The sequence below is a fragment of the Cucurbita pepo genome, chromosome 8 (assembly GCF_057944985.1).
Source record: "Cucurbita pepo subsp. pepo isolate OVF chromosome 8, ASM5794498v1, whole genome shotgun sequence".
Classification (NCBI taxonomy): Eukaryota; Viridiplantae; Streptophyta; class Magnoliopsida; order Cucurbitales; family Cucurbitaceae; genus Cucurbita; species Cucurbita pepo.
This window is the reverse complement of record NC_141805.1, coordinates 5001-18727: the sequence shown is the minus strand read 5'-3', so window position 1 is coordinate 18727 and position 13727 is coordinate 5001. Positions and strand designations below refer to the sequence as shown.

Here is a 13727-nt window from a genome sequence, read left to right as displayed (position 1 = left end):
GAAGAAAAAACGCAAGAGAACTGAATGGAAGGAAAGACAAAAGAGAGAGGCATATGAATGGATTGGTCTGACGTAAGGGCGTGTTAATGAGACAAGGCCACCCAAATTCCATTCTCAAATTTTACAAGATTTAAGGTCGTCAAATCTAGATAGAGCCTGAAGAAGAAGAAGAAGAAGACTTGCCCAAGGAAACAGAGGCCAAAGAAGATGCCCACACTCGGGCGTTCCGAGCACTCGTATGGAAGCTCCTGGTTTTGCTGAGTCTTAACTTGGCCCAAACTCTTCCTAGGTCAACTGTCTGAAGAACACGCCCCATTATCTGGCTCGTCTCACCCAACACTTGCAGATTCATTGGGAGAGCATGGGAGAGCCACAATGCTTTTAGCTGAGACAATATCTTTGGGAAAATCAGCAGTGACACCCTTAAACAGAGAAAAATTAGGGAGAACACCAAGTAAGCTTCCCTTTTCACTATTTCACCAAACGACAAACTTTTCAATAACCGGATGCCTGTTTTTTCGCCGCCACCATCAATCTTAACTAGCTCATAACCATTATAATGTTCTAGTGGCTCCATTCCTGAAAAAAGCACAAGGTCACGTGAATGAACAATTACATCTTCACCCAACACCCTCTTCTCCACTTTAAGATAAGAAATGCATCATAATTTACAGTTAAGCTTCATCGGTGTTGACCTTCTCCTTCTCCTTCACCTCGACTCCATTTTCAGGATATCATGGGGGAGGTAAATAACCAGAACTTTAGCAGGAAACTCAATTACCTGTTGTTCTCTGGTAAAATTGAACAAGAGAAGCAAACTTTTTTGGACCACGATAATGCACCCTCGATGTCTGGTTCAGTATCAATATAGATGGTAAGCTATAAATCCCATATCTTGAGAAGACGCTGCCAACGAACATGTTAATAATCAGGAAACATTCAAATATACAAGGGAAGTAAATCTGATGTGGGTCTAGAAAGCATAGAAGCCCTTGAATCTCTGTTCATCCCATTCATTTCCCACCAACCAATGAAAAGTAATATGACCCCCCCCCCCCCCCCCCCCTCCCCCCCACCCCAAAGAGAGAGAGAGAGAGATCAAAAAACTTTCTTATCAACCAGGTCATGAATAAGCTTAAAGGTAACACATGTAACCATTTGTCATCGTCTTTATCTACAACATGTCAGAGTCATAATTTTATTGTTGTGCGCATCTAGTGTAGTGGTATCATAGTACCCTCCCATCATTTTTCTGTCGTCCATGAGTATATATGATGATTTTGTAACACATTATAAGATTATATTTCTTATTATAAATAAGTTCACATTCTCGAAAACAGTATGTTGAACAAGGTTACTAAACATTAATCTTGCAAGTGAAGAAATAACTAGTCATACAACATGTCAAAGAGCGAGGTGCGGGCTACAATTTTAAGTTAGCAAAGATGATGAAAATGATATATGGACATTATAACTTCTTACCTTGGCATCGCTGAAGACTGCTCAATCACCAAGTGCTCAATTTCAGGAAATAATGAATTGAGGCTGTCAAATGCAGGAAACATCTCAAGGGAAAACGGGCACCAGGAGGCATAAAAGAGTACAGCAACATTTCTGGTCAGCTGATTGGAAATAATTCCATCGAGGAAATCTCCATTCACCTACATATCAAAAGATAGAATAAAACCAACTTACAAAGCATGCACTTCAAATAATGTGGCTTTTGAAAACTGTAATGCAAAGGAAATAAATATCCTAAATTGATCAAGAAACGACTTTCTTTCCCAGCTCGTATTCTAGACATCACGCCGGCATATTAAAAAGTATAGTGACAAAAGCAAACTTCTACTTCAAACTCCAATAAAAGAGAAGTAAAGTTAGTATGATAGAAGAGCAAAGCAATACACATAAAACCCTGCATGCAAAACATTTCCCTACAAGTTAATAGGATATTAGATCCTGTCCAACATCCAAATTTGCAACAAGAAGGTTGAAGAATAAACAACTACTAGTGTTAACCCAGACACTTGGCATCCTTTTTTTTTTCTTTTTTTTTCCTTTTTCCTCGTCTCATTTGGCTTCTATTTGGTAAGAAATGACAGTCATACTGGTAACCCAGAAAACTAATAAAGAAGAGGGATGAGCAATCCACTCTACAAGCCAGGGAGAACACAAAATAGGACTCCAGTTAGCAAAACAAGCAAGCATTACAGTTGAAAAAAAAAATCAGGATGAAGTGTACACCAAGAACAGGTCAACCATCCAGCTAAATTCCTCATTTGGTCCCACCTTTTCCAAAGATTCAAGTTTCTAATTTTCCACAATTCATACAAAATGGTCTCCCCTGAAGAAACTTCAAAGAAAATTCCCATTTCGGGCCTTTCTCCTTCAGTTTGCTGTTTTTGTCACAGAGTGAATCTTTAAACCACCTTTTCTCACATTGCTCCTTTGCAGCAGCTATAGATTCTTTTATTATGAATAAGATGGATTTTTCCTCTTGCCATCCCGGAGGGATTGTTGATTGGCTCTTCGAGGTCCTTGGGGGCTAATGCTTTAGAACAAGGCAAAAATTATTCAATCCGTAGATAGAATTTTCAGGAACTTTCTTCAGAAAGGAAATTGTGAGCCCTGGAGAATGGAGAGCTAGGATTATACAGATTATAGCCTAAAAGAGAAAAAACAAGGCTCTCCTTTCCAAATGGATTTGGAGATATCATTGTGAAAAATCAGCTACCTGGAGAAAGGTCATTAATGCAAAATATGGCTCTACTCCTTTGAACATAAAACTGGGGACTTTTTCTTTAGCATTTACCAAGAGGCTGTGGAAAGCTATCATATAAAACCAAAATCTAATTGACAATGGGAAGGCTTTCAAGGTTGAAGTTGGAATAAATACTTACATTTTGGAATGATATTTGGCTGACAGAGGATTTGCTAGCTAGAAAATTTCCTCCTCCGTATGATATTTCTCTAAAGCATGTTGTACTAGATATGTGGGTGAATGATTTATCCCTTGCTAAGTTCTTGGGATGTTTGGTCCCTTGCTAGATTACACACTTCTTTTTGAGCTTTAGTATACAGGGACTTCAGTAGTTATTCTTTAGATCTTATTTTGTTAGATCGAAGTCCCTTTCTGTTTAAAACTTGGTTTCCATTGAGAATATATAGATCATTAAGGGTTAACCTAGAGACAAGAATCAAGCTTATAGAGGACTACCACGAGGCAATCCTCCCTCATCTTTCCTGTCCATTATGGTGCTTGATTGCTTCAGTAGACTTATGACTCATGCTGCAAATAGACACTTCACTAAAGGTTTTGACTTGGGGTGAACTTTATTGATATTAATCATCTTTAGTTTGATGATGATACAAACTTTTTCTCCACAAAGGATGAACGAGTTCTATCCAATTTGTTCAGCATTGTTCATCTCATTTAGAAAGCATCCAAACTCAATGAGAAACACCAAAAATCAGAATTTTGGGGTACAACACAACCAATTGAAGAAATTGTTTTAAAGCTCCTTTGGCACTAAGCGTGTTCATTCTCCTTTCTTGGTATTTACCATAATACTAAAGAAAAATTTCGGGTTTCATTTAAAAAAAAAAAACGCCAAAACATAAATAAATCTAGTCAAAATATATGTTCAATATAGCCTAGTCTACAATGCGGGATTTCATTCCACATATTTGTGCCCATGTACCAGAAAGCAAATAGTATAAAAAACCCGTAAAAGTACATTATTCACAAAAGATCAACTGCCAAGAAACATTATATTGTGCTTAAACACTTCTAATGAAGTTTCTCTAGAATCTAGATGACAACATTATGATTGACCTCACTCATCAGAACACAGAACGAAAGTTAAAAATTATGTCTGAAAATGACTGCCTCCACCACACATTCTAATCGGATCATAATTTTTTATACACAAGAAAAATCCAAACACGTCTTTGTTCAGAAGTAAGAAAGTGATCTTAACCCGTGAGCAGAGAAGTTAGAGGAGATAGCATTAAAATCAAAAGTCCTAACTAACACGCGGGTCAATCAAATCAATATCCATAAACAAACGAGAATAAAAATCTAAAACCCCATAAGAAATCGAAGGAATCTCTCTCTCTCTGCCTGTTGCTCCATAAATCTAATCAATTGCGAACAACAAAATTCGAAACCCGCTGCATCAAAGGGCCTTATCAGACTAAAACAGACATCCAAAACTCATACAAGAAAAATAAATTTCACAGAAAACAAACAAGAGAAAGATAAGGAAGAGAAGTAGTACCTGAAGAAGTGGGGTGGGGGAGGTGGAGAAAGGGCATTGAGATCGAAGCCCATAAAGGAAAAAGTAGGGGTCATTAGGGCAGAAGGAAGGTGAAGAAGAAGAAGAAGAAGAAGAAGAAGAAGAAGCCAATTGAAAGGACAAGAAGACAGTGAGGCAAGCAGAGAAGAGATGAAAAAAGGTAGACCGAGAAGCCATGGGCGAAGAAGAAAGGGGAAGGGGAAGGGGAAGGGGAAGGGCAGGCAGGGGAATAGAGAAGAAGAGTGAGGGCAAGATGGGGAGGGAGGTAAATAAATTTCAAGGTTTTGGGTCTTCTCCCTGCTCTTGTTTCTGGTCTGTGTGTTATCCAATTGGATTTCAAAGAAGATGGTGGGTATCGTTGTCGGCTGCCTGTGGCTTACGCTCTTTCCACGCCTTCCCTTCTTCTTCCCATTCTTTCGCATAATTCCTTTTTTAATTTTTTTTTAAGCTTAAATTACAATTTCAAGTCTTCCAAAACCGTGTTTCAACTTGGAAATTTTATTTTATTATTTTTTTGTTTTAGAAGAGTGAATGCAAAATGTTCGATGGGCCGAAAAATCTAGAAAGCCATGGAGGATGGTTCATCCGGCCCATTGTTTTCTCATTGGATATGGATACGGCCCATGCCCAACTTTCTTCATTCATCAATAAACTCAAACTATGCATATCTTCTCCTTGCAAACATTTTGAACAGGGCGGAGTATTTGTTAGAGTTATATATGAGTTCTATTTTTGTGTGTGGTTTTGGAGTCTAAACCAGCATTCACCCGTACCACTTAATTATTTTTACCATTTCTCTTCAAGATTGTTAGCCAATCAGAATTGAAAAAAAATAACTAAAACAAAAGGCTTATACTTACAACATTAGATATTTTATGTCCGTGAACAACATCAAGTTGCGTGAGGGACAAACACAGCTGGCTAATGTCAGCTTCTTTTGTCTTCACAACTTATCATCAATCTTTTTCAACCACCATGTTTTCTATAAAATAACTTCCTTTCATAGCTTATTTCGTTCTAGAGTTCTCAAAATTTTAATGTTTTAGGAGTAACTTTTGAAACTTTAATTTCTTTTATCTCTTTAATTTAGATTATAATGTTTTAAGGAATTAAATAAAGAATATTGAACTTAAACCATAAATATTTGATTTCAACATTTGAATGCAAAAAAAGGTAAGGTCTAGAATGGAGATAGGAACCACCAAGTTTTAGAGGTGTTGGAGAGCATTAAAATAGCAATTTAATCTGTATTATTGTTATTTTAATCAATGAAATTAGTTTGGCCAATGCCCACTCGCAGGAAGAGCGCGTGAATGAATAGGGATGAAAATGGCGGGACTGAACAACTCATCCCCACACCAAAAACCGACACTTGGTACAAGTTTTAACCTAAAACCAAAATTAAGGAGACAAATAACTTCATTTCGTTTCATTCCAAATCCAATTCCCCTTTTACCCATCAATTGATTGATATTTATTCAATCAATTTCCCCCTCTGCGACTCGGCAATCACAATCTGCGGCATCTTCCCCCTCTTCCCATTTCTCTCCCTGTTTTCTCTCGATTGTTCGCCCCTATTCGAGAGAGATCGGAAGCGGATTCGGGATGAGGGAAATCATCAGTCTTCACATTGGTCAAGCTGGGATTCAGGTCGGCAATTCTTGCTGGGAGCTTTACTGCCTCGAGCATGGCATCCAGCCTGATGGTTTGATGCCCAGGTTTGTATTTTCGATTTCTTGATTTGGGTTTCATTTTGAATGTTGATCGATATCAACCACGCATCACTTCTGATCCTCGATTACTTTTTTACTAGATAAATTCAATTTTCCCTGTAGTGATTCTCTATGGTAGGTGGGAGTGGGACTGAATTGAATTCGTGAATTTCGTTTACGTCTTTCTTTGGGTCTTTGAATTTTGGTGACATTTTCCGGATCTGTTTATCCGTCAAGTTCTTGTGAGATCAGACGAGGAATCTAGACATGGGTTTAAATTTTAATTGGATGTACCTATATGGATCTCCTTTTCAAATTGGAGTAACAAGTCTGAGCTCGTAGGAATTAAAAATTCGCGTGAGTTTGACCCAATTGATTTAGTTATCCTTTTCTCCGGGAACATCAAGTCTAATGACCAAACGTTCGTGCTTTTTATCCTCAGATTGTTTGCTGTAATGTCACTCTTAAGATGGGAATAGATGCTTCTATCCAATTCCTATATCTGTTCAAGAAAATAAGTTCTTGGGATCTTCTCGGAGGTCATTTTGGTTGAATCAATATTTACTGAATTTTTGGATTGGATCTTTTGTTTATGTGGTGTCTTTGATAGTGGGTGGCATAAAAAGTCGTTGTTTTATTTATATACCCTTTCAAGGTCCAAGCATAATGACCTATCTCCATGAATTAGAACTCTTATTCTAATGATGTTTGATTACCTGCGTATGCTGCAGTGACACCTCGGTTGGTGTAGCACACGATGCTTTCAACACATTTTTCAGCGAGACTGGTTCGGGCAAGCACGTTCCTAGAGCTATATTTGTGGATCTCGAACCAACTGTTATTGATGAAGTGAGGACTGGGACATATAGACAGCTTTTCCATCCGGAACAGCTCATATCTGGTAAAGAAGATGCTGCAAATAATTTTGCCCGAGGACATTATACAGGTACATGTATTTCCATTTCGACAAGTTTTTCTAGAGTTTCCTTTTTAACTGTGGTCATTCATCACTAACCTACTTTATTGCGTCATTTCCCAGTGGGTAGGGAAATAGTTGATCTGTGCCTTGACCGAGTTCGAAAACTAGCCGACAATTGTACTGGTTTGCAAGGGTTCTTAGTGTTTAATGCTGTTGGTGGTGGCACTGGATCTGGTCTGGGGTCGTTACTTCTGGAACGCTTGTCCGTGGATTATGGAAAGAAGTCAAAGCTTGGATTTTCCATATATCCTTCTCCACAGGTACACAAATGATAGACGCTTTGGTATCATAGACCACATATTTTTCATTGATGAAGCGTATATGAAAAGGCCACTTATATTTGTCACAAGTTTTTTCTCAAATGAAATTTTGTTTCTTGTCAGAAAAAAGATAAAAGAAAGGAAAAGAATCTGTTTCTGCTCAGTTGACAATATTTTTTATGCAAACCTTTAAATCTTTCTTACTGATCATCAAGATTCAAGTCTATTATTTAATGCTACAATATCTGTATGCAGGTATCCACCGCCGTAGTCGAACCATACAACAGTGTGCTTTCCACTCATTCTCTGCTAGAACACACAGATGTCGCTGTGCTTCTGGACAACGAAGCCATTTATGATATCTGCAGGAGATCATTGGATATCGAAAGACCAACTTACACCAACTTGAACCGCTTGATATCCCAAGTTATCTCTTCTTTAACCACTTCCTTGAGGTTTGATGGTGCTATCAACGTGGATATAACCGAGTTTCAAACTAACCTTGTACCTTATCCACGTATTCATTTCATGCTCTCTTCTTATGCTCCTGTGATCTCTTCTGCAAAAGCTTACCATGAGCAGCTATCCGTTCCCGAAATCACCAATGCCGTATTTGATCCTTCAAGCATGATGGTCAAATGCGACCCAAGGCACGGAAAGTACATGGCATGCTGTTTGATGTATAGAGGAGATGTTGTACCCAAGGATGTGAATGCTGCTGTTGCTACCATCAAAACGAAGAGAACAGTTCAATTTGTTGACTGGTGAGTTAATTGCTCAGGGTTGTTAGAATTATGAAACCAATGATATTTGTGTTTTCAAAGGGTCCATATCTTAATGCTGAAGTTGTTTAGAAGTATTGGAGGCAAATTTTGCAATCTCATCCTGAACTAAACTATCCCAGAGGATCTTAGTTTGGTTTAGTTATTGAAATTTCTAAACGTTATTGATTTGAGTTAAACCTGTGGCATGGGAATTTTTCAGGTGTCCTACTGGCTTCAAATGTGGTATTAACTATCAACCCCCAAGTGTTGTTCCTGGGGGCGATCTTGCGAAGGTGCAGCGAGCTGTTTGTATGATAAGTAACAGCACAGCCGTGGCCGAGGTGTTTTCAAGAATCGACCACAAATTTGATCTGATGTATGCTAAGCGGGCATTTGTGCACTGGTACGTGGGTGAGGGCATGGAGGAAGGAGAATTTTCTGAAGCCCGTGAGGATCTTGCTGCTCTAGAAAAGGACTACGAGGAAGTTGGTGCGGAGGATGTGGATGAAGAGGAGGAAGGGGAAGATTATTAAACCAGGAGTGATAAATAGCTGGTGGTGTCCTTTTTCATCGTTTTCATGTTTCTTTGTTATAAAGTCCAAGCTGTGCGATGTTCCATACATGTTGAGGAGTGGTTTCTGTTTTTATGATTGATTTCAAAATTTACAGTGTTAGAACTACTTGCAAATTCCTTATTATAAGGAGTGAAGGTCTTCTTTCTAGGGGGGCCCCCATTAAAGCATTTCCTTGGAAGGAATTGAGAAAATAATTAAGTTTTATATGGGTACCTCTTAAAACCAAGTAACAAAAGTCAAAAAACTGTATCGAAATAAAATAAAAAGGTATTGTATCACTATTTCTTCTATAAAACTAATTCTATAAGATATGGGTATGAATAAAAGTTTGAAAGTGGTAAAGACGTAACTAACCCTAATTTTATTATCTCACAGGCCACCAACCTTGATTTATAGGAACAAGAATGGCAAAAATGGGATGCAGGCCTCCAAATCACATAAACAGGACTCTAATTTAAAGATGGTCCCAATTGTGGGCTAATAATAAAATGATTTTTTAACAACGCCCCGCGTGTACAACGACGTCGCCTTTGAATATTAACAAATTATGTAGAATTCATAAATGCCACATGGTGTTGACTTCATTATGGATTCTTTTTTTTTAATCTATTTTCCCATTTCCAGGAGCTCCACATTTAGGTTTTGAAATAATAAAGTAAATAAAGAAAACAATACGGCAGCACGAGCTTGGAGAGACGCATATTCAACTGTTTGTTTGAAAATTCCACAAACCCCTCTTCTACGTTTGAGTTGGAAAATGGAAGCAAAAATGGGTTTCGATACAAAAACACACTTGTAATCCCAATTCCAACACCCACGCCATTTTGCTTTTCGTGTTTCCTCCATGGCTCAACCTCCGTGGAGCTCCTCCTTTCGAACCCTTTTCTTCATCCCAACTTGTCTCGCTCTCAACACCTTCCTTCTCATCCTCTTCTACACCTCTTCCTCTTCCTCTTCCTCTTCCTCTTCCAGTTCCACCCATACTTTCTTCTTCTCTCCTCCTTCCCATCTCCGTCAAACCCCCACTCAGTTCCACGACTCCTCTATTCCACTCCTTTCTTCTGCTCAGAACCTCAGTTTAGAAGACGCCAATGGTGGACCTGCCCTGCCTAACACTCAACCCTCTTCTTCGCTTCCCTCCTTTGGTAAAACCCTGACTTTCTTTTTCTCTTTTCTTTTGGATCATTCGATTTCATGATTTCTAAATTGTCAATGGATTTCTTAATTTGTGATTTCTTTGGGATTATTCTATTTCAACTTGGTTTGATGGATGCCTGTTTTTGTGTGTTTTAGGAAGAAGAATGCACGACCAAGCGAAGGGAGTGTTCCATGATGAAGACTTATTTCTTGAAGACTACAAAGAAATGAACAAGAGCTTCAAGATCTACGTTTATCCTCACAAGCGCAATGATCCCTTTGCACGTTCTCTGTTGCCAGAGGACTTTGAGCCCCACGGCAACTATGCCAGTGAGAGCTACTTCAAGCAATCTCTCTTCAAAAGCCATTTCATCGTAAATGATCCCAAGGACGCCGATTTCTTCTTCCTGCCCTTCTCGATCACCGGCCTCCGTCATGACCGTAGGGTTAGTGTTAGTGGTATCCCCGATTTCATTCGAGATTACATCTTTAGTGTTACCCACAAGTATCCATACTGGAATCGAACTGGTGGTGCGGATCATTTCTATGTTGCTTGCCATTCAGTCGGACGATCGGCCATGGACAAATCAAGTGAAGCTAAGTCCAGTGTTGTCCAAGTTGTTTGCTCTTCTAGCTACTTCTTACCAGGCTACATTTCACACAAGGATGCAGCTCTGCCCCAAATTTGGCCTAGGAAACAAGACCCCCCAAACCTTACTTCTTCAAAGAGGTGAATTATTAATGGCTATGAAAATTGATGGGTCTTCTGTTTCCCTCCTCCCTACTCCCTTTAGCATACTTAGGTTTGTTGTTGTTGTGAATGTGAGTATTAGTTTTGCTGCTTTCAGGACGAGGCTAGCATTTTTCGCAGGAGCGATGAACTCTCCAACACGTCAAGAGCTGGTTCGAGTGTGGGGTAAGGACGCCGAGATCTTTGCTCATTCAGGCCGTCTTAAGACACCTTATGCCGATGAGCTACTCAGGAGCAAGTTCTGCCTTCATGTGAAAGGCTTCGAAGTAAACACTGCCCGAGTTGGAGACTCGATCTTCTACGGATGCGTTCCTGTGATTATTTCCAACTACTACGACCTCCCATTTGGTGATATTTTGAACTGGAAGAGCTTCTCGGTGGTTGTAGCGACATCAGATATCCCAAGCCTGAAGAAGATTCTCAAAGGAATCAGCGATGAAGAATATGCAATGCTGCAAAGCAATGTGCTGAAAGTGCGCAAACACTTCAAATGGAATTCTTCTCCTGTTGATTTTGATACTTTTCACATGGTTATGTATCAGTTATGGCTTCGAAGAACATCGGTTCGACTTCGGTTGATGGATTAGAGAGAATGTTCAATCGATCTTCTGCTATTCCTACCCTTTTGCCATTATATTGCGTTCATCAAATTTGTATGAAGCCGAACAAGTTCATGCAAGCTGAATAGGATCAATCTCGAAGTTGTGTATATACATTTTTTTTTTTGTAAGTCACCTTCTCTTTTCTTCTGTTTTTTCTCATTTTCCCTTGTGTTTATGTTTCTTAAGAAATTAATTGATTTTGTTAGTTGTTTCTTACTTTCTATTTTCCTTTTCCAAAATGAGATAGAATCAGTTGAATGATAACATGAAATTACACACAAAAATTGAATAAATAAAAGGGGAGTTGAGTTTTCTAAAGAGAAACAATGTGTGGGTGAAGAAGTTCTTCATCACTCTCATCTTCTTCTTCATCATCAGACACAATAATACCCTTCCCTGATAGCTCTAACTTCCCTCCCATACAAAACGATGGCCCCATACTCTCTGTTTCAATGTAATCTCCCCTCAATCTCTCCTCAAATCTTTGGTCACTGCAGTTGAGAAACCAATTTAATGAACATCTGATTCCCTTGCTCTGCACCCTCTGGTACCTCGGTTTTATCCTCGATTCCAAACTGTACGTAAAATATTCAGGCAAGTTGACAAGCTCTTCGATTGGCCTACACATCTCAGACTTGAAAAAGTAGTAACTGTTTTTCATGAGTTCTACACGACAGGTGACCACCTGGGGACATTTCATAACCATCCTAGCTACATCGGAGGAGGGTATCCCACGTCCAACAAGGAACTCTATTGGTTTCATTATCACGTGTTGGTGAAGGCTGACTATCTGTGGCATTTTCTCGATCACTTGTGCGAACCCTGCAGGATCAATTTTGAGCTTTAGGTCAAAGAAGAATTGCTGAGAAGACAATTTAGCTTTCAAGGCAACCCAAGAATTTGTGGATACTGTGCAATCACTGAAGGAATCATCTCCTTTCTAATCCCAAAGCTTAGCAAGCAATCTATAATGGGCTTCACTGTCTCTTCAAGATCGTAACCGAGTATGTATGCTCGCTTCTCAAGCATTCTTGCTACTACCCTTTTTGGCAAACCTAGAGAAACAATAAACTCAACAAGGGGCTTGATCATGGTTCCAACTCTCATCCCCAAAAGGTAAGGGTATTGTGTGACCATTAGCCCAATATCTCTCGGATTAACACCTATACTTACGAGATATGCAACAGATGTACTCATTGTCCCTTCAAGCTTGAAACCCAGAAGCTCAGGGTACTTCTGGAGAACATATCCAATATCTTCTTTCTCCACATCGAGTCCACGAAGAAGCTTAACAACAGGAGCAAGCTCAACAATAACGCTAGCATGCAAGACCTGTGGATAATTTTTAACAAACTCACCAAGTTTCAGCCTCGGAATCCCAATTTTCTCCAAGTAACCGAGAACAGGTATTATATTTTTGCGAACACTACAGCCTAAAATTATGGGGAATTCATTAATGTCATCAATTGTCAATCCTAACTTCTGAAGAAACTCGACACGCTCTCTCATAACTTCAACTGTAGAAGGCAACTCCAGGTGTTCTAATTCATCAGGAACAATCCCCAAAGTTTTTAAGTAGTCACAGATTATGACTCGGGACACGAGTTTTTCTTTCCGCCCTTGAACAGCTCCCCAGGTAACCGTTGACATGTCATATTCAGGAAGTTTGGAGCTTTGAGTCGAATACAATTCGCCTAATGGGAAAACCCTCCGTAGGCTTTGAATAAGCGACTGGTGGGCACATGGATTCAGGAAGGATTTGATGATCTTGGGGGATGATAATCCAAGATTCTCAACAATTTGATGTGAAATGCCAAAAACCAAGGAGAACTTGGCAGATTTTCTTGGCCTAAGAAATGAAAGTGCACTCATTTGAATCAAAACTGCCGAAGACAGAACAAATAGCGCCAATCAGATAGAGAAACAGAAACAGAAACATAAACATAAACAGCGTCAAAACTCCAGAGAATCTTCCAAATCTTCTATTAAAAAGCTGTAAGAGCAAGGAACATAATAAACCCTAAGCTTGTATTTCCTTAAACTACTACTTCAAAAAGCATAATTCGTAAGATCAACATCAATAGGTGCTTATTATTGGTTATAGTTCATCTAGTTCTCATGGATGCAATTGCAGTGGACACGGAAAGTATAGAAAAACTCAAATTTGAACGACGACGAGACTATGATTTTCGAACCCTAAAGTCCACGAGAATCAAAATATGAAGTGATGAGTGTGAAGAGCGGCGGTGAAGAGAGACGAAATGGTGTCCTTCAATTGGAGGAACGGCGAGCAGTGAAGAGCGGCGGCCGGTGGGCTTTGTTTGAACAGGGGAAGGGGAGAGATAGCAGGGGGGCGCTTCTCTCTTCTCTTTTACACGACACATCTATGAATTCTAAATCATTTTCAAATATTCGAAATTAAAGTCTAGCTGAATTTGGGCCTCTAATTTAGAAAATGGCTGAAACCTAAAAAAAAAAAAAAATTATAAGAAAAATGATCTCATTTTTTATAATTGATATATATATATATATACACTACTGTATTGTGTGCAATATTGTAAGCTAGCACAATGTGGAGATAGTGTAGTATGGTTGTGTTGATGTGATGGATGCAATGTTGAATGTTGCGGAATTTGCAGAAAAAAATTG

The 13727-nt window shown here is 39.1% G+C and overlaps 3 protein-coding genes and 1 pseudogene across 3 annotated transcripts; 2 read left to right on the top strand and 2 right to left on the bottom strand.

The window, feature by feature from the left end:
- Window positions 1–25: 25 nt before the first annotated feature.
- Window positions 26–4723, bottom strand: LOC111800937 (5'-adenylylsulfate reductase-like 5). The gene is made up of 4 exons (XM_023684864.2): window positions 4281–4723; window positions 1483–1661; window positions 782–906; window positions 26–579 (listed from the first exon to the last, which is right to left on the bottom strand). The coding sequence occupies exons 1-4, from the start codon at window positions 4473–4475 to the stop codon at window positions 146–148; spliced, it is 933 nt and encodes a 310-aa protein (XP_023540632.2). The 5' UTR covers window positions 4476–4723; the 3' UTR covers window positions 26–145.
- Window positions 4724–5714: 991 nt separating this feature from the next.
- On the top strand, window positions 5715–8792 carry LOC111800289 (tubulin alpha-5 chain). Its single transcript, XM_023683908.2, has 5 exons — window positions 5715–6016; window positions 6742–6956; window positions 7050–7249; window positions 7505–8013; window positions 8234–8792. Exons 1-5 carry the CDS (start codon window positions 5904–5906, stop codon window positions 8544–8546), a joined length of 1350 nt encoding a protein of 449 aa, XP_023539676.1. The 5' UTR covers window positions 5715–5903; the 3' UTR covers window positions 8547–8792.
- A 497-nt stretch (window positions 8793–9289) lies between these two features.
- LOC111801041 (putative glycosyltransferase At5g03795) lies at window positions 9290–11294 on the top strand. The gene is made up of 3 exons (XM_023685005.2): window positions 9290–9733; window positions 9882–10455; window positions 10574–11294. Exons 1-3 carry the CDS (start codon window positions 9433–9435, stop codon window positions 11061–11063), a joined length of 1365 nt encoding a protein of 454 aa, XP_023540773.2. The 5' UTR covers window positions 9290–9432; the 3' UTR covers window positions 11064–11294.
- Window positions 11295–11362: 68 nt separating this feature from the next.
- Window positions 11363–13479, bottom strand: LOC111801040 (transcription termination factor MTERF4, chloroplastic-like; annotated as a pseudogene).
- Between the last annotated feature and the right edge of the window lie 248 nt (window positions 13480–13727).

What these genes read in the sequence shown, in the direction of transcription:
- LOC111800937 (XM_023684864.2), bottom strand. Translation starts at nt 4,475, where the DNA reads ATGGCTTCTCGGTCTACCTTTTTTCATCTCTTCTCTGCTTGCCTCACT. An exon ending in CCCCCACCCCACTTCTTCAG is followed by an intron (nt 1,662 to 4,280) that starts GTACTACTTCTC and finishes TTTGATATGTAG; the next exon opens with GTGAATGGAGATTTCCTCGA. An exon ending in CAGTCTTCAGCGATGCCAAG is followed by an intron (nt 907 to 1,482) that starts GTAAGAAGTTAT and finishes GTTCGTTGGCAG; the next exon opens with CGTCTTCTCAAGATATGGGA.
- LOC111800289 (XM_023683908.2), top strand. Translation starts at nt 5,904, where the DNA reads ATGAGGGAAATCATCAGTCTTCACATTGGTCAAGCTGGGATTCAGGTC. An exon ending in CCATATATCCTTCTCCACAG is followed by an intron (nt 7,250 to 7,504) that starts GTACACAAATGA and finishes ATCTGTATGCAG; the next exon opens with GTATCCACCGCCGTAGTCGA. An exon ending in ACAGTTCAATTTGTTGACTG is followed by an intron (nt 8,014 to 8,233) that starts GTGAGTTAATTG and finishes GGAATTTTTCAG; the next exon opens with GTGTCCTACTGGCTTCAAAT.
- LOC111801041 (XM_023685005.2), top strand. Translation starts at nt 9,433, where the DNA reads ATGGCTCAACCTCCGTGGAGCTCCTCCTTTCGAACCCTTTTCTTCATC. An exon ending in TTCTTCGCTTCCCTCCTTTG is followed by an intron (nt 9,734 to 9,881) that starts GTAAAACCCTGA and finishes TGTGTGTTTTAG; the next exon opens with GAAGAAGAATGCACGACCAA. An exon ending in AACCTTACTTCTTCAAAGAG is followed by an intron (nt 10,456 to 10,573) that starts GTGAATTATTAA and finishes TGCTGCTTTCAG; the next exon opens with GACGAGGCTAGCATTTTTCG.